This window comes from Anguilla anguilla, chromosome 3 (assembly GCF_013347855.1).
Source record: "Anguilla anguilla isolate fAngAng1 chromosome 3, fAngAng1.pri, whole genome shotgun sequence".
NCBI classification, from domain to species: Eukaryota; Metazoa; Chordata; class Actinopteri; order Anguilliformes; family Anguillidae; genus Anguilla; species Anguilla anguilla.
Genome location: NC_049203.1, coordinates 15399038 through 15426349, shown reverse-complemented (window position 1 = coordinate 15426349; position 27312 = coordinate 15399038). Strand labels below are relative to the sequence as shown.

The 27312-nt window shown below is 44.4% G+C and overlaps 1 protein-coding gene across 7 annotated transcripts in view; it reads left to right on the top strand.

Moving 5' to 3' along the window:
• The window catches only part of unc5a (unc-5 netrin receptor A), a 189345-nt gene that overhangs the window by 95928 nt on the left and 66105 nt on the right, over nucleotides 1-27312 (top strand). For all 7 annotated transcript variants that reach the window (XM_035410508.1, XM_035410510.1, XM_035410512.1 and 4 more), the window contains one exon: nucleotides 11146-11367. In XM_035410508.1, the coding sequence (XP_035266399.1) occupies nucleotides 11146-11367 (222 nt within the window). The remainder of the gene's footprint in view (nucleotides 1-11145; nucleotides 11368-27312) is intronic.

Sequence of the window (27312 nt, the reverse complement as noted above, 5' to 3'; positions counted from 1 at the left end):
GTACTGTTTGAAGTAACGGTTTGTGCGCTGTGTGATACTGTTCACAAACAGGCTGTTTGAATAGCTGTTACAGCATCTGATTTACAATCACTGTAGAACACAGTCTCAGCCAATCAGCATCCCGGATCGAAACAACCCGTTTTATAGTTTGTGGTATTAGCTAATCCTACTGTTTGCACTAGCATCACTCCTGAAAAGTTAGACCACAGAAATCATTTGTTGGTTTGTTCCTTAATCTCTTTTTTTCTGAGTCTATATGCACAAGTCATAATGAAACAAACACCAAATAATGTTGCATATGAAAGAGAGAACGAAGAGCTCACGGGTCTTCCATGCTGCAATGTAATCATTGGAGTTCTTGCCTCAGGGTTTTTGTAATCAAATAAAAATCTGCTCCTTTTTGCTAACTTGCTCCTCGTTGCAGTTCTATGAATGGAAAACAGGCTACTGTGCTTTTGTTTCTGTTTTTTTTTTTTTTTAATATTGAATCCTTGGATTAGCGTTTCACTCAGTTTTATCTCATAGACTTCTTGTCATCATAATAGAATAGGTTACTGTAAATACAGTATATCACGGCTGCCTATTTTCACCCAAGAGAGTAACCAAAGGATATGTCTTTATTTACTTCTACTAGCAAGTTCTCACTTTCACTAGCACTTCATGTAATGTTTAGAAAATATCATGGCTACTTATTTCACCATGGACATTATTGCGTGTGTGTTTGTGTGTGCATGTGTTTGTTCATTTTTTTGTCATCATGACTTGGCTGGCTGCCTGAATATCCACATAAAAGCACTGAATATAATTCAGATTCATTATCATATACTCATATCTCTTTAATGATCCATCCTCAGCATACCTGCCCCAGAAGATCTTTACTAACACACATTGTGCCTCACCCACACAGGATCACACATATGTGCGCATTCATATGCATCCATGCACTGTAAAAAACAGACACACACAAATGCACATGTGCATATACACACACACACACACATAGACACACGCTCACACACATAGACACACACATGTACCTATACACACGTATAGGCACACATAAACACATACACATCAACACGTAAACACGCACACACACACACGCATGCAGACATTCATGAAGACATTGTCATATATACCAGCATCCAGTCGACAGCCTTACAAGCACATCTGCGTGGAGGACATGATTTCAATGAAAACAGGTCCTGATATTTTTTTACATTTATATCTCTTTTCACCTCATGATCTTAAAGCATGTTTTTCAGTGAAGGGGGAATCTCACCTCAATATGGTTCAAGATGTGAAATATCATGTCAGATAGTGCTAGTGTGAGACAGCAATCAGAGACGACTGAGCAAGCCTTGTGTATCAAGTTCAATGCTCCTTCATACCACAGACGGGAAAAAAAAATAAAAAGGGAATCCATGGAGATATTCTTTTGTCAGCTTATAAAAATCTAAATGTTATTCCCTCCCTCAAGTGATATCAAACACAAGCAAAAGAAACAAATAAACCAATACATAGAAAGTACAGTGTGTATCCCCATCTGATTTTTACACAGTCAACGGAGAAAATATTGATTGAAGAGGGGTGGGGGGAATCCTTTGTTGCTACTTCAGCATATTTTAAAGAAGAGGCTGGAAACTGGAGCAATTCTGTGTTTTGGCAATGAGCGAGAGCTAAACAGGCCTCCATTATGCTGGAGAAAGCATGCATTTGTCAAACGGCCGGTAGATTACATTGTGGAATGCATTCACTGTCATGCTATTCTCACTGTTCATGAAAGGCTGTTTAAGGAACAATTCTGTACCGTCCAACATGTCGCATTGGCCCGAGACTCAGCTCTTCCTTTCCAGCTGGAAGCGAGAAAGAATGCAAAAATAATGAAGTAATTATGTTTGTTGGGTATGTACGTGTTTGTGTGTATGTGTCTGTGAGAGTGTATTCACGTGCCTGTGTGTGTGTGTGTCTGTGTGTGCATGAGCATATTTGTGCGTGCCTGTGTGTGTCCATGAGCGCATTTGTGTGTGTGCATGTGTGTGTGTGTGCACGTGCGTGTATGTGTGTGCGTAGATGGGGGGCGTGGGAGGAAAAAAAAGTCCATTAAAAAATACATTCTGCGAGCAAAGCTGTTTTAATGTGAAAACCAATGTGGGTACGCTGTTAAGTCACCGGAACATGAAATGGTTTAATATTCCGGACAGCGGTTTTAATTAAATTAATTGCTAAAGACATTGTAGAGCGCTGATGGTGTAATAAAATGCATGTTATAGCTGTCATTCATCATTGTGATGTAAATTATGCCCACCGATTGCTCAATGACGCCTCCCCTCAGGGACGAAGCAGGGATAAAACAGTTTAATTGGCTCTGAAAGGGCACGGAGGTGCGGAGGGGCCGTTTAGGAGAGATGCCCACCTCCATCCCTTCCTCTTGCTCCGTTCTTCACTTTAAATAATGACCGTGTAAAGGCCTCATCCAGGAACCTGCTCCCGCTCCCGTTCAGAAACAGGCCAATCGCTGAGCGTTGTCTGCATTACTAAGCTCCCGTCATTAACCGAGCCAAGTCCGCAGGATTTGGGGAGATTTCGCTATTGTCGCCAACTCACGCGTTGCATGTGTTATCAGGAGACCGGGGCCAAACACACATTCGGTTGGCTTTAACTCTTTAGATTCTAGTCAAATTTGGAGAAGTGCTCATGCAGATTCATGAGTTTTCAGCGAAACATATTCGTAAGAAAGATCTACAGTTGTACAAAATATTTTTTAAATCACTGTGAGTGAAAATAGACCCTTCGTTCTGAAGTATCCATCATCTTTTGGATTCTTTACTGATGTCTTCATGGTTTAAGTATTTCCAATAATTATTTAGCCCAATTCTGGCTTCCAATTCATTAGATCCAAGCGAGTCGGGTGGTTGGATGGTGGATGTTTTGTAGACATTCCTCCTGTGTATTGGGCAGATATTTGGGATGGTTCCGGAAGCCCTAGAGCAAGCAGGGAACAGAAATAGAAAGGACAAGCCAGTTAGCAGAGGATCTGCTCATTGCCTTGAATGTGTGCTGGACAGTGCGTTAGTCAGCACACCGACAGCTTGTGCACATCTCCTCCTGATTGCTGTGGGGCACTGGCAACCAAAACCAAGGTTGCCTTCTCTAAGAAGGCAACCATCTGCTGCCAGTCAGATAGGAATACATTTGGATAAGAGTGGGTATATTCCTGAATTTGTTAAAGTAGTAGTAGCAGTAGCAGTAGCAGTAGCAGTAGCAGTAGCAGTAGCAGTAGCAATAGCAGTAGCAATAGCAGTAGCAGTAGTAGTAGTAGAAGAATTAGTTGAAGTAGTAGTAGTAGCAGTAGAAGAATTAGTTGAAGTAGTAGTAGTAGTAGTAGCAGTAACAGTAGTAGTAGTAGTAGTAGAAGAATTAGTTGAAGTAGTAGTAGTAGTAGTAGTAGTAGTAGCAGCAGCAGATTTAAAAATCACTTCCCGTTGTAAGACGGCTCCAGTGTGTGCGTTGTGTGCTTGCCTGCTCGTGTTTGTGAATTCTGCATCATCCTTCTCCCTCACTTGTCTTTCCTTGCTGTCTGGCGAGTGTGTGGTCAGACTACCAAGGAGCTGCTTGTGTCAGTAATGAAGGTGTTCCCCATCTTAGTTAAACAGTCCGCAGACTGTATACATTATCCAGGCACACGTGTTCAAACGAACAAATAAAAACTGTATACAACTTCAGGAACTGAAGAAGAACCCTGTGGTGATGGTTTACTTCCATCCATGGGGTTTTTCACATTCATTTGAACTTGTCATAGGCCACATCAGTTTTTAGAACTAATGGTTGAGCTTGGACATGCAACTGGAGATGATTAGCTAAGAACTCACAGTAAGGCAAGGGGAGATGACAACCACATACATGCATACACACAGTATGTCGCCCACAAAAAATGGAGGCCTACAAAAGCCATATGATTGGGTTTATTCTCATACTCCAAACGCAGCCGGGCGGTTCAGCCTTGGCGCACGACCCACAGATTTAATGTTGTCAAGCCTTTAGAACTCCTTGGATTTAAAGCTTTGCATGACCCAGTTAAGCTTCCATAAACGAACTGTCAGGTGGAAAGACTCTGGCAGAATACAGAGGAGTGAGAGCCTGCATAAGGACGTGGACAGAACCGTGTGAGCACGAGGGTGCGCTCTTGACAGTGGAGTAAAACCGTACTGAGTTGGAACATAAAGTGCTTTGTGCACGGCGGGGTGTGTCCAATAAGGAGAACTAAAGGTCAATTAATGGACAGGGCTTCAAACTGGAGCCCAGCGGGACTCTTTACTAATTAGTCACATAATAGCATCCGTTAGTTATAAGGAACTTTTAATGCCTTACTCACTATAAACAGGCGAGACTGGTAGGCCAAAATCCTTCTTTGTGTTACATTAATGCAGTGTATTAAAGCACTGAATGGCTTTTAGCAGGGTAGAAAATTCTGATTATTTGTTATCATATCATTCTGACAAAAAAAAGATTTCTGTGATTTGCAACCTCTCCCTAATGTCCTTTCTCTCAACTGATACTAGCTGCTTGGATTCTTTAGTCTGATTACAATTGTTTGTGTTTTTTTGTTTATGGTCAAATCTTCAGTGGCATATCCCATTGCAGCATTTCATTTAGGCTTGGATGCCTAAAACTGGTTGATATTTTATGTGTTTAACCTTTTAAAAATTGTAAAACTTGAAATCACTTAATAAGCACTCAATAGGCTTTGTCAACAACATCCACATATGTAGTGGTGAATTACCCTGCACTGCGTTAAATCTGTTTACCTTATAGTGCAGACACATTAGGCAGAGAGAGCTACACAGAAAGACAGGTTAGTTAAGTGCCGGGGAGAGTTGTCTGGAGAGTAGACGGTCCTAAATTGCAATTAAATGCGGTGTTAGTCATCCGCTGCGTTCATTGTACGTTCTTAAGACAGGGGGTCTCCTCGTTCATAGAGCAGCACTATACATAATGAGTCTGGCAGGGTAGAGCGCGCCTCTGCCCCGTTTTTATTTATTCTTTTTTTTATTTTATTTTTTTATTTTGGGCGCATTCTTCGTTTAGAAGAAATGCAAAAATGTCACCATGTAGACCTGCTTGCTGTAACCACGACTAAGCCCATTAAACGTGCCGCCTCCTGCAGGGCCTAAACTAAATAAGGGCGCTTTAGACCATAATGGAATTCTGAAAGGTAGTATCGTACTGCTGCGTTCCTGGTCTTCGGTTCGATCATTAGAGCAACCGCAAGTGGAACGCAGTTTGATGTCTAGTCATTAAGTTAGGGTTGGTGATTGCAGGATTGGAGAGGGGTATATTACAAAATTATGTTTTTAATTTCACCGCCTTGCCAAAATGTACTGTAATAGGGATACAAAAAAGCGTGTGTGGCAGGGTAGTGCGAAGTGATAGATGCCCTTCATTGGACACAGAACATTTAGTTTTCATTAAGAGTTAAACGCGTACATGATGCATTAGCGGGGGTTCAGCGCCTGCCGCGCGGAGACTCCCTGTATTTCATTCTGATGAATTAGCAGCCCCACGCGCTGGCAAGGAGATGACAGAGGAAGCTGGAAGGATGACATTAATATGACGCGCGTTGTGCCAGCCGGATAATGTCTTTGTGCGGGGGCTGGTGTTATATTGTCCCTGACCCGAGCGGCGCTCTCTGAACGAACTGCAGGGAACGAGAAAGGTCAGCGCCGACACCGCCGTTTCATTATGAGAGACGCTGCTTCGCCTCCCGTGGAACAGGGAAATGATGTAGGACGCCATAAATGTAAAGTCTGTCACAGGTATTGGATCCCAGGCAGTAAATTAATATTATTCTCCACTAAAAGGGGGTATTTATTTTGGGATTTAGTCCTCTCCCTAGTGACTGATAGGGCAGGTTTTGCCGTGGCATTTCTTGCTAACGTGCAAGCAATTCCCTGTTGATCAATACAGAACCGGGTCTTGTCGCACAGGCCACAGCCTCTCTCTCCTGCTTGTGCACATCCTAATTGCATAGGCTTATTCGCAGAACTTTTTTCCGGATTTATAATAAATCTAGTTCATGGTTAAGGATTGTATTAATTTTATTAAAAATCGCAGATATTTACATTGTAGGCCGGTTTTTACGCACTTGAGTGCGCGGACCTGTCTTAATTAGGCATAGCAACTGTGTTCTAATCATGTTAATTCCCTTGAAAACATCAGTATTCTACCATTTTTTAAGTATAACGAGCACAATGGTCAAAACTGCTACCTGGTCTTATTTATTTAGACATATTTATTATATAGGCACAATGTAGTTTTTTTATTTTTTATTTTTTTAACCAATTTGTATTTTCATTCATGCATTTTTAAATACCTGTGAGATATTGTTAAAGACTACGTAAAACACTCGCACGTCGTCTGGAGTGCGCTGTAACACGTGTAGGCAGTGTCACTGTCACCATCTGCAAATTCTACGCTCGTTCTTACACAGGTAAAGCAATGAACAGAAGCCCCGCGTACGCGCTTAATTTGCAGCTGTCTCTGTCCATGTTTTCCTTTGTCTGATCGAGAATTCTAACGTGCCTGTCAAAATATCGAGACCGCTGAGCTCGGTGCTCAAAACACCTGTCCGTGCGCAGTTGTACTGGCGTTCGTCAACGCGCAAAGTATTCTGGTACTCAGAACACGTCTTTGTGTCCCATTATCTTTGGATAGTTATTCTAGTCATTTATTATAATTATGACTCGCAAGCCTGACGGCCCATTTCCGAGAGCTGATTGTAAACGGTACGTTAGGCTAGCGCATGAGCTTTTTTAGAGAACTGGGAGTAGAGCGAGATTTTCAGGACAGGTGAAGGGTGTAGGAAACGTTTCATTTCCGACACACTGACATTTGAGTTTCTTCTGTTTCAAGTCAACAACGCCGTCTGTCCCGCATCACTGAAGAGATCGTGTTTTCTCTAGCTTTGCTTAACTGGATAATTAAAAAGAAGTTAAATTCCCAGCGTGCTGGTGTTGGCTTGCTCTTTGTTGTTAAAGTCAATGACAATGGGTAATACACACTGAGAAAACACTTTAAACGCCGTGTTCCCACTTGCACCAACAGAACGACATGTTAGCGAACAGAATTCAATTAATGGGACACGACAGAGTTAGTGTTCCGACAGAAACCCATCAACACCTCACCTACCGCGTTTAGAGGAAGGGGACAGTTGGAGGTGGGAGGTGCCAATCGGAGGAGCTTCAGCTGGGCAGAGTTTCATTATGTGTGTGACATAGGCTAATTAATTTTGAACGCTGTATTTATTCACGCGCAGCAGAAATAGCAGCCACTGTGCCGTTACTTTAGTGGTCGCTGTCCAGTGGTCTTTACGCAGCAACCTCGAGTTACTGCTATGGAAATGCTCTCATAAAAATTAGCTAGCAGTGCAGAATGCACTCCTTTCCGTAATTTTTTTTTTTAATTATTGTATTATTATTGTGCTGTATTTTAGATATCTTTTTTAAATTCTTCCTATTGTTTATTGCTTTTTTATTTGAACCTAAAAACCTTTATTTTCAATTATTAATCGTTTACATTATCAGTTATTCATTAGGTCTGCTGTCACATTGTCTTTTAACAGTTGATCTCTCTGACCTGTTATTCATGGTAGACAAAGGATGCACTGTACGTAGCTAATTTATTCAGTGCTGTCGGTTCAGTATACTATATTTCTGTATATATTATATCCTACGAAAAAATTATTATCATGGCACACCCACCCCCCACCTGCTTCCTCCCCACCACTAGGCTATTTTCAGGCTGGGAGGTGATTGAGGGTCATTCAGCAATCTTGTCTTTGGTCCTGAATCTCTGGAAGCCAGCCCAGAAATCGTTGTTGTGCTGAGCTAACTTCATTTGCCTAATTAGAACATACTTTGGATGATGCTGTCATATTTCTTAAATGTCATTAATAAAAAAAAGAATTGTTTTTTAATGTCTGGGAACAAGAAGAAAATATTCTCTTTCCTTCCAACCAAGCAACCCCCCACATGAACGCACATCTTTTGTTCGTTTAACGAAATTTGAGTGGAATGGTGCAGTTTAATTTCCTTTTAATCTTTTTTCTTTTCCTAATTAGATGTCTGTCTTAATTGTGTGCGTGTGGGTGGATGGAGTTTCTCCAATTCAAGGCAGTTACAGGCCCCTCTGCTCTTCATAAAACCTCTTCACAGAAGGCTTTAAAAAAAACATAGAGAGAGAACTTCTGTGCTATGGTGCATATGTGCATGTGTGTGTGTGTGTGCGCACACATGTCAGTGTGTGCCTGTATGTGTTTGAATGTGCTTGTGTGGAAGTCTTCACAGATATTTGTAAGCATCATTTTCTTTTCAGTCTTGAGAATATATTAAGCATGATGCAATATTCCAAAACAAAAATAAATAAAACATTTTTGAGTTAATATGAGAGTTGAAAGAGCGGGAAATGGCAGAGAAATTCAAGTATGGGTGTCACAGGACTCCTACTCGACCTGTCATAAGAGTACTGCATTTTATGAGGCCTAATTCCAGGCAACGATGTGCTCAACATTAGGCAGGTCAGTGTGGTGAGTTGTCTGGGATTGAAACAAACCAAGCTGTCATAATCATGTGCTATGGAAGCCGTATCTGGACCAGTTAATTTTTCCCTTAAAGCAGCCTTGCTTTTTTCAGACCTGTTGCTGGACAAGCCCAGCACAGGCATCCTCGTGATGTTGCCATGATATGAATATGATTTTTGTTGCCCCACACATCTCTAGTTCTGGTACAGTTTCACAGAGTGTGTGAGTCGCATTTGAGTTACAATGATGAGTATTACAGCGGTGGAGAGCAATGGGTTGGGCCAATAGGGGGCTGTTCATTAACCAAGGGAGGAATGTATAGCATTCCCTGTTTTTTTTTGTTTTTTGTTTGTTTTAATCTGTCACATCCAGCTTCCCTTTTTAATGCACTTTAACCCGAGCAGAGGCAACACCTCAGAGGAGCGTATTTCCTACCTCGGCTGAAGTTCTGCTGATTTCCACTTCAGTCATATCAGGAAATGAACTGAAATTTCATTAATTCGTTTATAAAAACCACCTAGGATATTATCGGCATTTTATCGTCAATGTGTTGAATTTCAATTCATTTCTTTGGGCTAACTGAACTGAAACGAAAATGTATCCTTGTGCGAGGAGTGAAGCATCCTGAAATATGGTCGGAAGACAGCATATGCTGCAAAACTACAAATTTATTTTGGAGTAATTAGAAAGAAACTGTGCGCGCATGGCACTGTGATATGAATTATGCAAAGAGAATATGCAGCTCCAACACAGGCTGCAAATTCAGATTCGGTTGAGCTTTGTGCACATTAATCACCACTAAAAATCAAACCTGCAATTGAGCTTCATAAGCAGTGGAAAATGCAGTGCTGGCCCAAGGGTATTGGTGGCCCAGAGCAAGAGTGTTGTTGTGGGCCCAAAGTGCTCCAAAAAAAAGCAAAACTTGAATTTGTGTGGTCTATGGATGGTTGTGGCCCTAAATGACTGCAAAGTGTGTACTGTTTGCCAGTGGCCTGCTCAGGGAAAATTCAACCTCAAATTATACATCTAAGTAAATGTCATACATTGTCTCGCATTGCCTGTCCACTTCGATTCCCCAGGTCCTCACTACCAATGAAAATGAAGGACTTTGTTGAATTGAGGTCTCAGGTAATGATTAGGTGCATGGCTGTTGCCTTACAGTGAAGAGCTATCATCATCCAGGTAGCACACGTTTGAATCCTTTCATATTTTTCTGTGGATTCACAACATTCATCTGTGTGTCTGTTGTGCTTGGGTGATTGTTTATTGTATGTGTGTGCCAGTGTGTAAAGTGCGTGTGTGTGTAAGTGAGAGAGAGAGAGAGAGAGAGAGAGAGAGAGAGAGTGTGTGTGTGTGTGTGTGTGTGCGAGAAACAGAGAGCATGTGTTTGTGTGTGCGTGTGTGTGTGTGTTTATGGAATGGCTCCCTCTCTACCCTGCCGCTGCTGTAAAGGCCCTCTCTGTTGCGTGAATGATCCCCTGTGCTCTTCGTGTGACATTAGCTCTGCACAGTAACCTTTATGCGCCTTATTTCATACATTATGTACCCTTCGCCACCTGAAAGAATGCTGCTGTAATGCCCATTACTTCTGGCACAACCATAGCTCCTGTATGTAATGTAATTTCAGGGACTTGTGTGTGCTGTCCATCTCTCAAAGACACACTCGGCAGGCTACACTACAGTGTGTGGATCAGTGTGCAACAGCTGATGGGCTGGTACAGCTGTTCAGCCGGCTGTGGCCTTTTTATAAATACAAGCTCATAATTTGAACTGAGCCAGTTTGCCTTTATGGAAGATACTGGGCTAATAAATATTATTTAACCGTATAACTTGTGTTCATTCAGACTTTTCTGGTGGACAGTTCTGTACACAAAGCCCCTGCTATTTGGGTTCTGACTGGGCCCTGTGTCACAAGAATAATACTGTTGTTCATAGCTGGTGTAGTAATATTTCTGCAACCGAAATAGTCTGCATGAAATGTTCTCTCGCTGTTCTGGGAAATAATTCATTTATTGCATAATTGATAGGGCTTATGGCCAGAATATGCCCCCATCTTGTCTGACCTCGGAAACGAACCTGGGTCGGGCCTGTATAGTACTTGGATGGGAGACTGCCTTGAGTAGGAATAAGTGGATTAGAAAATGGATAGATGGATGGATGGATTGATGGATGGATGATGGATAGATGGATGGATGACTAAAAGCACATGTACAGCTGTGCATCAAGGCAAGAGCACTACATACCGTAACAAATGTCAAGGATAACACAGAAACATCAAGGATTTATTTCCATTGTGGTCCACCAGATGGATTTATAGTTCTTTTTGTAGTAGAAGTAACTTCCAAACAACAAAAATGAGTATGTAATTGCAAATTACTTAAAATAAATAGATGGGCAAGCACAATATGAACTATGAGCAGCAATACATTTTCTGTAATAAAATTTCTGTCACAAAATGTACCGGTGAAAATCATTCTTAAATGCAAGTCTCTAACTGCAGTGCAAAGTTGAATATATACAGTTACTTCTGAATGCTTGATTTTGCTCGTTCTCTCTCTCCATTGCAGACTCCCAGCATGTCGCCACGGCGACCAACCCCCTGCCGGCGGCCTTCTCAGACCTGCTGCCCCACTTCCTGGTGGAGCCGGACGACGTTTACATCGTGAAGAACAAGCCGGTCACCCTGACCTGCCGCTCCACGCCCGCCACGCAGATCTACTTCAAATGCAACGGCGAGTGGGTTCACCAGGACGACCACCTGATCGAGCGCACCGTAGATCCTGCCACTGGTACGTCTCTGCCCATGCGCGAGTTCGCGCATGTGCGGCCGTGCGGATTGGCGGTCGTCCCAGGTGGGGACGGATGGGGAGGGGAGGGGAGGGAGGGAGGGGCCATGAATGTCACATAAAAATTTGTGCTGTTTTACATTATTTTCCCCTCCTCTCTACAGTAAAAAAAAAAGAAAACATTTCTGAGGGAGTGTATTTTTCCGTTCCTGTTTCTTTTGTGTGGCTCCTATGGTGCCGTCACATGTCTGGATAATCTGCTGCTAAAAGCCTTTTTTCTGCTGTAACGGAAGCAGTGTGGTTCAGGAAAATTGGTACCCCCGTCGAGCCGTGGTTTTTCTTTTACCCTCCTGATCAATTTTGATCTGCCAGCGAGCCCCCGGCCCGTCGGAACATTCCGGCAATCAACTGAGCGTGTCTCTCTGGAGGGGGCGGGCCTATCTCCCGCGGAAGGCCGCGCATGCAGAAGCGCGCGTGGCCGGGGGAAGGAGGCAAGGAGGGAGGGAGGGAGGGAGGGAGGGGCCACGGCGACTGTTTACCCCTCGGTAACAGATGCATGTGTCGCTGGCGAGCAGTGACTCACAACGTTACGGAACTGTAACTTAAAACCTGCTATTCACAAATAGCATGAAGGCAGATCACAGGAAACAGCGAACATGTAGCTGACACAGCCGGGAGAGATAATAACTCCAGGCGCATTCGCACTTTGCTTGTTTATGTGAAGAGAAGATGTGACAAGAGCTATTAGAACAGCCTTGAGTAAGAGTACCTGCCATTACAGTTCCTCCTTCCTCGTAAGTTCATTAGAAACAGCGGTGCGCCACAAATTCTTCATTTTACGTTTTTATCAATGTGACATTTCGAGCAGGCTACTCATATTTTGTTTAAACATATTTTTATTTAAAGAGAACATCTTTTTTTTTTTTTTTTTTGTTTACAGTTTTAAGCCTTATCATGTTCAGGGAAAAAAGTCAAACTCATGACATTTGTCCTCCCTGGGTATGTGGTTGTACTAACTGTCACTGTGCATATTCGTAACAGAAAGAGCTCTGTTATGCCCTTAGAGTGAAGATTCAGTGGATTACTTGAGCTGTGTCATCAACAGATCTGCTCATGTGAAAATTTTGCATGAATAAGCCTTGAAGCCAGCCGAGAGCTTTGCACGTCCAGTGGCTGTGGCATTCCACCAGCTTTTAGTGATGTGGAACTGTTTGAATTGTAGCTATGCTTTGCAGTAGCATGATGGCCATTCATGGCTTGTAAGTCCTCTGCAGCAACTGGGCCACCTGTTGATCCCCAGGGCTCCATTTTGGATCTTTAACTGCAACTCCATTCAGTCACCTAACCCACAGCTCCTTACAGACCCTTAGAGCTGTAACATGAGTTTCCTTGGTGATGGCAGGAATGAAAAATATATGGCACAGCAGTCTCGTAGAGGTGGGGGAGCGGGGTAGTGAGAGAGGGGGAAGGGTTAGGTAAGGAAGGTGTAGAAGGGTGTAGTGAGTGTGTTGGATGGGTGTAGGGAAGCTGTTGGGAAGAGGATTCTTGTGACTGCTCATAGACTGTAACACACCACCAGAAAGTCTGGCTAGTAACAAGAACCTCCTGGAGTGGGACAGGGGAGAGGATGCATATTAAAAGAGTCAACAATCTGGTAACCATAGGGAATCGGTGAAGGATTGCAGTATGATAAAATTTTTCTGTATCACTGCAATATTTCTGTAACATAGCAGAAGCGTTAAAACACTCCATGTTATCCAGGAGGAGAAAGCGGCAGGAACCTACATACACAATGAATTCTTCAAAAGCTGACATTTCTTCTTTTTTGCCATTTTAATAAAAACTCCAGCTCTAAAGGGTGTTCGTCTATTGGCAAAAATGCACAGCTGCAGCCTACAAGTAAGAAAGCATGAGTCAATAACCTCAGTGATCTGCTTGAGAGTTTTTATTAATCTGAATGAGATCTGTTGTAAAAAAAAAAAATGCAATTCTTGAGAGAATACATTTTCTCATTACAAGATAATCTTAAAATAAGAATGTCTATTATTGGTTTTTTAAGTCTACCTTATCGTAATAAAATACAAATTTCCTTCCCATTTTTCATGGGCACTTGATTTTTTTTGTCAGTCCTGCAGAGATGTTTTTAAAGATATTATTTTATTGGAATACTGTTCCTTTAGGAAAGGCCTCTTGCTCTGGCACGACCGCTGCCAGATATATAGATTAACTGGGGAAATGGGAGCATCTAGTGGCCGGCATGGGAATGCAGTCACAGAATGAGTCGTGTCACCAAGTAGAGCCATGTCCTTCAGGTTCACATGGTTACCTGTGGCAGCATAGAAGGTTTGGAACATCATCTGTTTCACCACCACCCCCACCCCCCCCACCCCCCCCACCACAACTACCAATCACTGCCCCACTGCTCATTTCCCCCCCAATCCCCACCCACCCCCCACCTTCCTTCTTGTGAAGTCACGCACCACCTGTTACTGTAGAGGAAGTGGAGTCGACTCTGGAAATTGAAATAGTGGTGAAAATTAGACGCCTGACGTGATGGTGCAGGTTTCTGCAGGAGAGAGAACCTGCTACCAGAAAATCATTGCCGAAGACCAGATGGAGCTCCAGCTCAGAAGAGTGAAGATGGGAGGGTGAAAGTGTCTTACGGTCAGAGAAACTGGAGCAGGAGAGGTGGGTCTTAAGGGACATTACCAAGCATGCAGTAAGAATGAGGCCCTCAGCATCACATCCCAGAGAGCAGGACTAGGGGAAGACTGATCTGGGAACAGTGTGATCTGGCAACCAGAGCTTCAACTCAAGGAGGCTCTGTTGTACCCATTAGAAAAATCGCCTTTAGCCACTCTGTGTTTTCAGTTAAGGCATCTCAGGAATGGAATTCAGTACCAGCGCATATTAGAGAGCTTAATACTTACCATTCCTTCGCAGGGCAGCTAAAATTATGGCTTATTAATAGCCAGACGTGTACGTTAGTACTACAGCCGCTGCTTCTGCCGACATCTTGCCAACTGTCTTGTCCTACTTGCTTGTCTTGCCTCTAGTATGTGCATTTGTCTTGTTCAGTGCATGCTGTTGTCCGTGCTGATGTGTGTGCTATGTGCTTCAGTGTCATATATGTCCTTTTACTGTAGGTGTGTTTGTTCTGACACAATGTTATTGTGTCCGCACTGCTTTAGTGTCTTATATACGCTATGCTTATATGTGCATTTGCTTTGTCTACATGCCATTGTCTGCTAATCTTCTGCTAGTCTCTTCATGTTTTATTGTCTCTCTCGAGTCATTTATTTTGTTTTTTATCTTTGTAACACATGCATTTTAATTCTATTTTATTTGAAATTTTAGGCTGCCTTTTAAACATCTGGCCAGGGACAGCAGATGGAAACTAGCCTTTCTCTGGCTCATTTGCAGTTTGACTGTTGATTGGTGTGCATTGTCCCTGAAAAATAAACCAGTAAGTAAATAAATAAATATGAATGGGGCTTTTTGCAAAAACCCCAGAGAGTACGATTAAGGAAAGAATTATCTGTGCCACTGCATCAAACAGATTCTTTTGGACAGAAAGACGGACTTAACTGCTATTCAGGGAACTTACATTTTGTATACATTTTGCGTTTATGTATGGCCATTTATCCAATGTGTCTTAGACAGCGTTCTGTTTTTCTCTTGGTTGGTGTCCATAATGAGTCCATAATCAGTCATCAAATATGCTTTATTTTGGTAGATCAGGGCAGCAGCCTTATGCCATTGCAATGCAAATATGCAATATCTATATAATTTAATCATTCAGCTCCTATCAGAGGGGTGGAAGGCTGCATGGAGGCTGAAATATAAGCAGAATTTACTAAACAAACACACATATAATACAGTATATTATACTATATACGCACACACACAATATATATATATATATATATATATATATATATATAGCATTGCAGATTTTTATTGACTTTGTTGGGTGCTCAGTAATTTGCTTTTTAAAGATTGCTTTCCTTAGAGAAATTGTTGCACTGAGCAGTGCTCTTCACCCATGTGCTGAGTAATTGATAAGAATGAGAGCCAACACAGGCTTAAGTTGCTTAAATTCCCTCTGATGGCGGTTTGAGTGAAACATGGCCCTGGCGGATGGCCTAATGGAGCGCCTCCCCTCCCCCCCCTCCCCCCCTCCTCCTCCCCTCCTCCCCCCCCTCCCCTCCTCCCCGTGCCTCAGACGCTCTCCGTCTCGCGCTCAGACGCCCAGATCGCAATCGCTGAACGAATGGCGCTTCTCGCGGGCCGCACATAACTCCTGATCCCCCCCCCCAGGCAGATTATCTACGGCTTCATCCCTCCTTCTCCTTCCAGATCGCAGCCCCGCCCCTCCCCTCCCCATCCCCTTCCCTCCTCCACTGCCCCCTTCTCTCCGCATCTGTAAAACATACTTCACCGGAGAATAATCTCCCAATTTGTCCTTCTTCGTGTGGGGTTTGTGAGCGGTATCGACCTGTCCTCCGGAGTCTATCAGTCCTCATTATCTGTCCCCAGTTATTTATGTGTCCTGTGTTTTTCTTCTCTTTTTTTTTGGGCTGATGGTCTTGCCCCTCCCAGATCCAAACTCACACACTCTCCCCAACTTCTCCCATCTCCCAGAAAAACTGCGGCAGTATGCCCGTTTTATATGGAAATAAGGAAATGCAGAAGGTCTTTAGCAAGCCACATAAAGACACTACCTGTCATGGGGAATCAATGCTGAGGAGCTATTTGCATGAATTAGGACCGGGAGTGTACGGTTGTACTGTCTCCCTGCATTGCTTTTCAAATGTCAGTCAATTGTTTGGCCCATCATGAAGAGAGGAAGTGGCTGGAAGACTTACGTGTGACTTGACAGATTTTAGCAGGTTTGTCCAAGGGGGATGCCTTAAAGAGGTTGTTTGCAGTTAAGACTTTAACTTTTCCCCACTTCACTGCATCTGTAATGATGAACCTGCTGGAAATAGGACAGACTTCAAACTGCATTATTAACCATAAAAACTCCTTTCACATTCAAATAATGACCGAAAGAACCCAATTTCTACCAGAAAGCTAGTGTATCTGTAGTGCTTCTTGTCCTTGGTTACTATATGATGAGTGTTCATTTTCTGAACATTTCTTTGTCTTTGAGTGTCAAGCTAAGCTGGGTACTAAATTAATCAGTCAATTTTATACACTAATATAACAGCTTTAGAGACACTATATCAGAAACCATATGGACAATATGGATAAGCAGTGAGTGAGGTAAGTAGATGACTGATGAGTATATTTTCGACTTTCACTATAAAAAAATAAGTTTGTTACAGAAAACCAATAAAAACAATATTTGAACTATGATAATATGAATTTAAGGATGAAGAAAAATGAACAGTTGGTTACTGTTCATGCTGGGAAATGTTTTTGTTGTGATTATGAAATTCATTTTCATTACTAATTAAAAGCCTTCTGCTGGAATCAGTGTTTTTGTGACCTGGGCCTCTTCCATGCATTGACACTGATACCAAACAGGTGGCTAACCAGCTCCTCTGTGCATCTGCCTGGCAGTAAAAATAATAACAGTGAACCTGCCTTGTGATCTTAAGCAGAAATATTCCACTGTTCATGACTGAACTACATGATAATTGGCAAGCAATTAAATTTGAGAGTTTCCTTGCACTGTATATCTGTGAAACATGGTTGTTTTTTATTGTCTTTCATGTAGTCTTTGTAAGTTACATGACTGCAAACACAAGACACAAGTTGGCGGCAGGAAAGTAATTTCTGGGGAACATGCTAACTTAGAGTTCTGTAAGGGCTTTGCCTGTGAAATTGCTTTTTATGTGAGGTGTGACACGTCGGCTGTCATACGCATGCAGTGTGTGCTCTCTTGTGCATTTTTCATTCGATGTGTTTGGATTTTGCGCTGGGAGCTGGGGGTCGTCGTGTTCGGTCGCCCTCCATTTGCTCTACTTGTGTCAGTCAAGCACGTTTCCACTGTTCTCAACAGAGTTCTCCGATTGGCTGAGGGCTGGCAGATACTGGAAGATGACAGTGATGATTGGCTGAAGCTGGGAGCCTTTGGCGCACGTGCCTGAGGTAGATTGTGTCAAAGCAGATGTCATCCACTTACTTCCCATTAACCAGACCCTGGGGAGCGGGCAGAGAGAGAGAGACAGAGGCAGTCTTTTGTGAGTTCCAGTTATATGTGATAGATTAGAAAGGGGCAGAGGGACGAGAGCAGAGGGCTTGAACTGTGTGGCACCGTGTCCCTCGTCTACCTGCCAGTGAGTTGCTCGCTATTGCCCTTCAGTCAATCCCCAGCTCTATCCCCCCGGTGTCTTTCTGCAAACTTCTCTGTTGTGTGGAATGGCAGGCGGGTGTACTGGAACACGCGCTGCTTTAAGACTCAGGACCTCAGCCGGTGAACCTGAGCGCGATGCTGGAGCGTGGCGGGGCGCGGGTCGGCGATACAGAGGCCCCCCGTCCGTGATTAAACATGATCTTTAATGGGGTATCGGAGAACAATCAAGGCACAATTTAAGCAAAATCCAATACGTCTATGAGCCGGAGTTTTTAATGAACCGGTGGAAACCGGAGCAGGCAGGAAGAGCGGGCCGCTGGCCTAAAGGAAGGTAATGGCCTCTCCACCTGCCACCCATCGATCAGGGGCAGGAGGGACTAATTGGCGATGCAGAATTAGCCGCGCGCTGATAGCGTGGCTTGTGTTTCAGGCTGTCTGAGGGGGCTGACGGAGGAGATGGGGGGGGGGGAGGGGTGTTTGGCAGCGCCGTCCCAAGAACAGAGGGAAGGTCAGCCGTTCCCGGGATCGCATATGGAGTTGGTGCACCGCCACCCCTCCCCCCGGCTCGCGCACTAACGCGGGCCTGTCCCCCCCCCAACCCCCCCATCCAGCCACACTTCAGGTGCTGAAACGGGGTAGCAGTGTATCACTGTGTTTAGGAAACTGGGCTTATGACCAAGGCCGCAGGTTCCTTTCAGAGGTTGAGCACTGCCGGTGTACACTTGAGCACTGATACTTAATCTGAATTACTTCAGCCAATACCCAGCTGTACAAATGGATAGCATAAATGTCAGCTGCGCAAGTCACTCTCAATGAGAGCGTCTGCTAAATAAATAATGTTATTAATGTAATAATGTAACAAAATACTCCGAAAGGCAGGAATAGCTTCGAGGAGAGGGAGAGAAGATAGCTGGCATTCCTCAGACGATCCGAAAGTCTCTGAAGGTCGCAGTGACCTTGAGACGGGGGCCGGAGTAGCTTTCTCCCGAAGCGTGCGCAGCACTCAGACGGACCACAACGGAAGCGCGAGCATACGAGTGGACAAATTACACAGGAAACACTTTAACTCCACCCCCTCCACACTAACAGATACAGATATGTAATGGGGGGGTGGGTGGGTGGAGAGGGACCAAGGGAATGAGGGAGATATAGTAAGAAAGGAAGAAATAAAGAGAGAGGAATCTAGAGATTAATGTGTGTGTGTGTGTGTGTGTGTGTGTGTGTGTGTGAAACAGAAAGAGTGAGACAGAAAGGGAGAGAGAGAGAAAGAGATGTATCATCATATGTTAACGTGTCAGATAAAATAAACCATAATTAAGAGAGGAAGGGTGCAAATCTGCGCGGCGCTCCCAGGAGAACTCATCTGAATTCAGGCCATTTTCTGATTCTGTCGTCCCAGGCGCGGTGGCTGTGTCCTCACGCAGACATTTGGAGGGGATTTAGGATGAAACAGGAGCAGCAGCTGTGTCTTTGACCCTCTCTTTCACTTTATTATGAATGATGATTAAGTCTTAACTGAGGAAAGTCTGTTTCAACTGAGTAATGGCAGGGCTGTTTCCAAACAGGTAAAGTGCTTCTGCGGATGTGACCCTAACCCCTGAACCTTGACCTTTGAACCCCCTTCCCATATTAATCTTCCCATCATTAGCTTGCAGCATCGCCAGGCAGCATTAACTCACAGCGTCGCCTGGGAGACCAAACCATGATCATAGATGGTAATGGCTAATCCATGTTGTATAGTGTTCATGCCAAGGGCATTCTGGTGTAACTTGGTTCCGGGTTCCATGAATAATTCTCTCTAATGCTGTGGGTCACAGAGTTGCCTCTACCAGGACTGTCACTATTTAGTCCCTCAATGCCCCTCAGTCAAGACTACATATCCCAGATGTCTGTAATGGAGAATACAAGTGTGTGCGTGCTTGCGTGCGTGCTTGTGTGCGTGCTTGCGTGCGTGCATGCGTGCAGAAGCTGTCAGACATTAGTTTGTGGTGCGTGGGAAGGTAAATTTGGTGTAGAAGATGCATGCTTCTTTGTAAACTGGTTTACTTGCGGTTGACAGTGAGGAGCGCTGTGATTTGATATTTGTTTGAACACAGTGTGAATGTGTCTGTACAAGAAGCACTGTGGGGCCAATGCACAAAGACTCAGCTGTCATCCGGTGAGTTCCTCTGCCAATCAAAATTCTCTATAGACTATTTAGCAGTCTTGTCTCCCCCTACTCCCCCTCACTCTACTATTTTTAAAACAGGTGTTGAGAAGCAGGTTCTTAAGCCAGTGTGAAGAGGCAGGTATTGTAATTCATGATCTCCATAGTACCTGTCAAATATTCTTTTTAATTCAAGGGTTTTAACCAGAATTGGAAACCAAAAGCGCAAGCATTTTATATTTCATTGCAATCAAATGCAAATTTATTCATTATTTTTGTACACTTGTGAATTTTATGCACTTTGTTGGTATTTTGATGTTTCCATTTCCTGAGAAAAAGCAATTATTTGGTTTCCCTAGCCTAGAAGGATTTTCATTTGCACACCGAGAGATCAGTATCTGCAAATGTTTTTGCATTTTGACAGATTATGTTATAGCAGTGTAACTTCACCAAAAAATCTCAGTAAAGTTATACACTTGTAAAAAGTTACTCTCAGAAAAAAAAATTTCTTAAAATGTTAACATGTTGAAAAAAATGTCTGGATACAGTTTCAGAGTGGGGAGAGAGAGAGAGAGAGAGAGAGAGAGAGAGAGAGTGAGAGAGAGATTTCCTTTTTGTTCTGATGTCACTATGTGGCATTCCGCCTCTCGGATGTACAAATGATTAACAGACACTTCTTTCTAACTCCCTGCAACAGCTCAACTTTTCCCATATGCCTATTAGCCTTCAAAGCGCATAGAGTAGACTGTGTATGTTTTATTGAACATCGAACATTTAACATTTAACATTAACATCTTAATTGAAAAGCCAGGGGAATTATCTTGAATTTAATTCCTGTCTGCCCAAAGTTAGAATGCGCCGTGAAGCTGGCTATACTATGTATGCCTGTTAGCACAGGGCTAGTACATTGATGAAGTAAAATAAAGTGAAAATAATTATGATATTGAGTAATATACAAGTCCAATGTTCAAAGTGTAGACTGTACCATTTCTGCTGCTAAGCTGCTAAGTCTTCAGGTGTTTCTGTAAGAACAATTTGTAAATAATGGGATTTGAATATGGGTGCCTTCTATCGAGTTAGCCTTTAATTAGACCATTTTAATGGACCTGTGTACAGTGTTGGAAGATGTTTGTGATAAATAAACTAAATATATTAAGTTGGTTATAAATCGATAAATAGTCAAACTAGTTGCTTGTAAGATGTGAATTTTTCAACTGTGATATTATGTTATATATTTACATATATTTTTTAACAGTGCAATTGCCTCTTAATATAAGTATCTGTATGAGGAGAACAAAAGGAAAGTAAATAATATCCGAGACTCAGATTCAAAAGAAAATAATGCTTTGAAATTTGATTTCAGTGCATATGACACCTTGTGCTGCTGTCTCATTTGAAGCTAATTTGTGTTTTAAATATTACAGACACATTTGCAAAAGCTCAAATGCATATTTGCATTTTTATGTAATTCTCTCCTGGCTTGCATATAACTCCGCCAGTTTCCAGATTGGCACCGAAATCTGCATATTCTGTCAGGAGGCAGACATTTTATATAGACCTGCTGTCATTATTTATTTCGGGTTTTTGCCCTGGATTACCCCCTTAGAGGGAGAGAGTGCGTGCGCGATAGACAAGATGAAGTCATGTTGCTGCGTTATTTATTCATTCTCGCGAAATAAAGGTACCCGGCAGCCTGGAAATAGACGGCAAGCTGTTTTTCATCATACTCTCAGGTGTTTACAAGATTTAGATGAGTGATAATTGGCTACCACTGTCATGTATGACCGTGGTTTTCGCTCTCTGCTAACAGGAGTGCGTCTGTATCTGGAGACAGCAGCGTATCCTGCACTGTTTCCACGCTCAGTGTGTCCTCTCTTCTTCCGGACTTGTTAGTTTATGTGATTATTATCATTACCCATCCATCCATCCATCCATCCATCCATTATAGAGCCTGCCTACTCCTGGCCAGGGTCATGGGGGGCCATGTAATTAAACTTCTTATTAATAATAATAATGATAATAATAATAATAATACATTTAATCGGCATCATAACACAATGAGAACAACAAAGAGAAAGTAGTATAAGTTCAAATCTGTGCACAGACTGCTATCATTTGAACATTTCATTTCACATATAGACTGTAAAACATTTGAACACGTGTCAGGAACAAATGATGCAAGAAAAAGTGGGGTTTTCTGCCTTAGATCACTGCTCTAAATAATGACTTGCTTGTGGTTCTTTGCTGTTGCTCATTTAATGTAATTTATTGTTCATTCGGGTAGTTTTGTTGTTGATTTTGTTTCTCAGTTTAATATTCAATAGGGTAGCTGACAAGTTGTCAATCGTGTCTGTGCTTCTAGGGATTTACCGTGCTTCGATCTCTGATCTTTGCACTTGCGCTTTCATTGTAAGTCGCTCTGGATAATGGCATCCACTAAATGCCAGTAAAGTCAAGTAAATGCCCGGGGCATTGTATCTGGGAATGCGTCGTACATTATGACTGCTTCACACTCACATGAGTGATGAAGTGAAGGCTTTTGTTCTTGGTTTAAAAAATCCCCCAGGTTCTGGAGCTTTAGCAAACGTGCTCAAACAAACAATGTGCCCCGTGTCTTGTTAGAGCGATACCCTCGCCCTCCTTTGTGTACGTACGCTGTGTTGGTGAGCGATTTACAAACATTTTTAGCCGAAAGTAGAAAGTGATAATGATGTCTTTGTGCTCGAGGCGTGGCTTCCGACTGCCAGCGGTGTGCTCACATCATTTAGAAATGGGCTGCATGAGTGGTGATCAGCACAAACAGGCTTGCGATGGGCTTTTTCATTTGTGTTTACCTTTTTGCATTTGTATTGTATTTGCGTTTACATTTGCCTTAATATGCGCGGATTATCACTCTTTTGTGTTCAGGTTCTTTCGCGGAGTGGCCTTTGAGGACCCCCGCGTTTGTCATTACGGTCTACTCAGATGTGATGCATTTTCTCGACTCTAAAATCTCTTTCTCCGGTGCCCCAATTGTGCAATGCTCTGTAAGCACAATGGGTCATTTTTCCTGTCCGTAATTTTGTTTTCCTTATTAAAGACCGAAGAGCGCCCAGGGATCTAATAAGCCGCGTCTACTTTTAAAAACACTTCCTGCTGTTAACCATTAGAGATGCAGGCCCCGTCTGCGTTGAGCTTCTTATGATTAATGTCACTAACAGCTATGGTAGGAGCTTTTTTTTTTTAAATCACTTCCCTTCCTTCCCTTTCTGCCCCCAAAAGTAATTAATTAAAGGATTAAAAGCTCCTGCATTATTTCCTTGGGTGTGTTTGTGTGGTTTTTTTGGGTTAAGTGAACGCGGACTCTCGTGGGCACTGCTTAACCATGCGCTGAGGTGTCTCTCCGGAGCATGGACGGACGTATTAGCGAGGTTAGGTAGGTGAGCTGTGTCGGGTGCACACCTCTGCCAATCAGAACAGCGCGCCCTTGAACGTGTCGGCTGGCCCCGTACATGCTCCCGTGGCTAAGAGGAGAGGACTGAATGTTGGCTTGCACAGGTGAGCAGGCAGGAGCGGGTTAGAGCAGGAATGAGCTGGTATGAACAGCTAGGAGCTGGAAGGGGAGGAAGCAGCAGCTCGAGGCCAGCGAGCGCAGGTTTCTCCCCAGCCAGACAGCGCTCTGAGCCCTGCAGTAATTGAGCAGTCGCGCAGGTAAGCGCATGAAGCTTCCGTCGGTCTGCAGGTTGTTTTTTTTTCAGCCTTCTTTTCATCTGTTCCCGGTTCCCCGGTCTCTGGTTCCCAGCTGGCCGTCCCTCGGGGGTTCCCACAGCCAGCCAGAGCTACAGCAAGCAAAACTCGTTCCGCTTTGCTCCAAACCTGTGGACCTCTGGGATCAGACTCCCCCCACCCCCCCCAGTCCCCCCTAGCCGCGGAGCTCAGTGCCGTCCGCGGGCCTGTCCAATTAAGCAGCCTGCTGTCCTCCCGGCTGCATAAACCTGAACCCGCGATAGGTCTGCTTCGCTCCAGAGCTTCGACTTTTCAACCCGACTTTTCTCGCGGCGCTTCCTATCGGCACGGTTTCTCCCTGATCGTCTCCAATTCCTTCCCTGTGAACTGTTACAGCGCTCTGACGAAATCGCAGCATCTCCCAGAACAGGTCAATTATTCATGGTTACAGCGGAGCATCAAAGTGTTTACCAGTACAGACAGGCCTGGCAGCGCTGCATGTGTGAGCCAACTCTTCACCCGATTTATTGATCACAGACCACTATCGCTGGTGCTGTATGTTTTATTTAGGTGCAGGGCTGTGGTGTGTGTGTGTGTGTTTGTGCGCGTGTGCATGCTTGAGTGTGTGTTTTTGTGTGGGTCGTGCCTTGAACTGGCAGGATGCAGACCTGGGGCTGGTCTGATTGGACAGAGGGAGGCCAACCTGTGCTGCGGTATTGTGTAATGAGTCACAGGTGCGATGTGGGTAATCCGGAGACTTCCCGGGCCTGGCTGGTGCCCTTGAGTCAGGCGCGCGCGTGTAAAATGGACACGTCAATCAAACAAGCGGGCTAAAGGCCCATCGTAACTGAAGCAGAGTCCCTGACCTGGAAAATAAGCTCTATATCCTGAACCTGACCTCACACCTGCCTCAGCACATGCACGCGCGCGCACACACACACACACACACACACTCACTCACATATGTGCACGCCAGTCTGTGCAGTCTGTGATGTCGCTGCCAAGAGATTTTCCCTCCTAATAGGAGGCCTGGTGCGGAGGAGGGCTGACACTAATTACAGACGCTTGAGCTTCATCTGCTTTCTCAGGTACAGCTAAACTCCCCTCCATCGCTGTGTTCAGGGACATTAAAGGGCCTTTAAAGTCTGTGACTGCAACATGATTGGATCAACGCACCCAACCCGCTGTCCCCAGGGCCCACATCATCCACTGTTCCACCTGTTCCTGGCACGGAAGCCAGAACCAAGAACGTACTGATCCACACGCAGCATTTCAGTCGCATTTTCAGACACCAGCTTACCTGTAAGAAAAATAACTTTTCCTCTCTGATGATATTTCTATGCATTTGTATTTTTATATATTCAACCTATCATAGATTTAATGATTTCCATGCAGGGCATGACATGTTTTCAAAGGAATTTAGCTTTTAACGAATGATTTGAAGTGCTAGCACTTTACGGTTGGCTCTGGCAGGTCTTTTCTTGTATGATGTAGCAGGGTTACTGGGGTCGAAAGGGCAAGTCTTCCACTTTTCAGGAGAAGGAGCTCTGTGAATTGGCACTCAGACACACGGCCTCTCCCCTCGCGTACGTCCCGACAGCCAATGCGGGGCCGCAGCCGCGTGCCCCGCCCCAGTTGTCAGAGCCTAATTGAATTTCCCCCGGTCACAATGGAAGCGCATTCAAAGCCGCCCGCTCCAGTGCCTGCCTCTAATAAGCAAATGACCCCCGTGGAATTGAGGTCAGGATGGGTGAGAAAACAAGAGCTAGAAAGGGAGAAAATAAAGTCTCTCGCAGACAAAAGAAGCCTGCATAGCCTTGCGCTGCAGAACGACCTGAGAGACGCTTACTATCTTGTCCCGTTGTCACCCGTCTCTGATCGTCTCCTCACTGGGGAACGGGGGGGGTGGGGTGACGGAGCGGGCCGCTAAGGTATATAGCACCTTCCCGATTAATAAAACATGGATGAGCAGACATCTGTTGAGCGAACAACTTTTTGGCTGCTCCTTTTTTTTGGTACGCCACACAAAACGGAACAGGAGTCGCGATCCTTCGGGTGAGGCCTGCAGTCTCCGGAAGCAGGTTCATCTCAGAGATGTTCATCGCCATGGCTACAAGGCAACCCCGCCGCTGACCTTCGGTCTCGCTCACAGTTCCCTCCGATTCCCCCCACCCCCAGAACTGCTCTCTCTTTTCGCACCCCTGCTTTTTGGGTAGTGGGGATCTCACGTCACAAAACTCCAGCAGAACTGTTTTCCCCTAAGTTTTTTTTTTTCTCTTTTTTTTTTTTTGGCGGAGAGGAAGGGGGCGGGGTGCAAACCCGTGGAGTGCGGGAAGAGGAAGCAGCTGGGAACAGCGCTGGCTTCCTGCTCACCCGCACGGCCGTTATTAGCCCAGCTACTTTCTCATTTAGCCTTTTTTTCTCCAGAAATAAAGGATTCAATTAAGTTTCGCTAAATGGAAATTCATTAATTTGCTTGGTAGGGATGAACCCTTTTAACTTTTATGCAGCATGCAATAAAATTATCAGATGCTTGGTATTAAGTGTTTTTCTTTTTTTTTTTTTAGCTAATTTTCGCCGGTTCCTGGGATGGCCATTTAACACACAGACAAGAGGCATGAGAAAAAGAAGTTATGGAGCAAATAATAATAATAATAAGCTTTAAAAAAACATTTAAATCCAAAACAAAAGCTCTGAATTGTTTGTTTCACTGTTGTTGGCCTGCCAGTGACCTCCTCCCAAGCATTTAGCAGTCTGTGAAGCCCATCTTAGTCATGCGAGGGGTTGAGTTGGGGGGGTGGAGGAGGGTTGAGGTTTGCAGACCTGTGGCAGTCACACAAAGAGCGCATACACTCCCATTGCATGTTGGGGGGGGGGGGGGCATGGTGTGTTTGGTATATGACAAGGGTGGTACATTTGGAACATGGTTGGAGTATAAACCACATGGTTTTTTTGGGAATATTATGAAGGCATTGCGTCTGCAATTTGTTGTGAGTGTTTATTTGGAATGTGGCGGAGGCAGCACGTTTGGAATATGGCGGCCTGGAGTAAGTTTAGAAGATGGCGGCCTGCCTGCAGTAAGTTTAGAAGATGGCGGCCTGCAGTAAGTTTAGAAGATGGCGGCCTGCAGTAAGTTTAGAAGACGGCGGCCTGCCTGCAGTAAGTTTAGAAGATGGCGGCCTGCAGTGAGTTTAGAAGATGGCGGCCTGCCTGCAGTAAGTTTAGAAGACGGCGGCCTGCCTGCAGTAAGTTTAGAAGATGGCGGCCTGCCTGCAGTAAGTTTAGAAGATGGCGGCCTGCCTGCAGTAAGTTTAGAAGATGGCGGCCTGCCTGCAGTAAGTTTAGAAGATGGCGGCCTACAGTAAGTTTAGAAGATGGCGGCCTGCAGTAAGTATAGAAGATGGCGGCCTGCAGTAAGTTTAGAAGATGGCGGCCTGCAGTAAGTTTAGAAGATGGCGGCCTGCCTGCAGTGAGTTTAGAAGATGGCGGCCTGCCTGCAGTGCGTTTGGAGCGTGGCGGGGGCTCGGCGCGTTTGGATTACGGCAGCCTCGCTTGGCTCCTGGCCATGATCCGCGTCTCTGCCTTCGGCCGCTGATTTATCGCCGCCATCGGCGCGATGCGGTCACCGCGGAGACGCCGTCGCCTGAGAGCGCACGCATCCCTCGCGCCCCGAAACATTATGCATTTATATGGCTCTTTAGCCAACCGGCTCAAGGACGCTGCGGCACAGAGCGCGCGCCCCGGAATCCATTGCCAGCTGGTCATTAGACGGTTATTAGTTTGTGACCTTAGC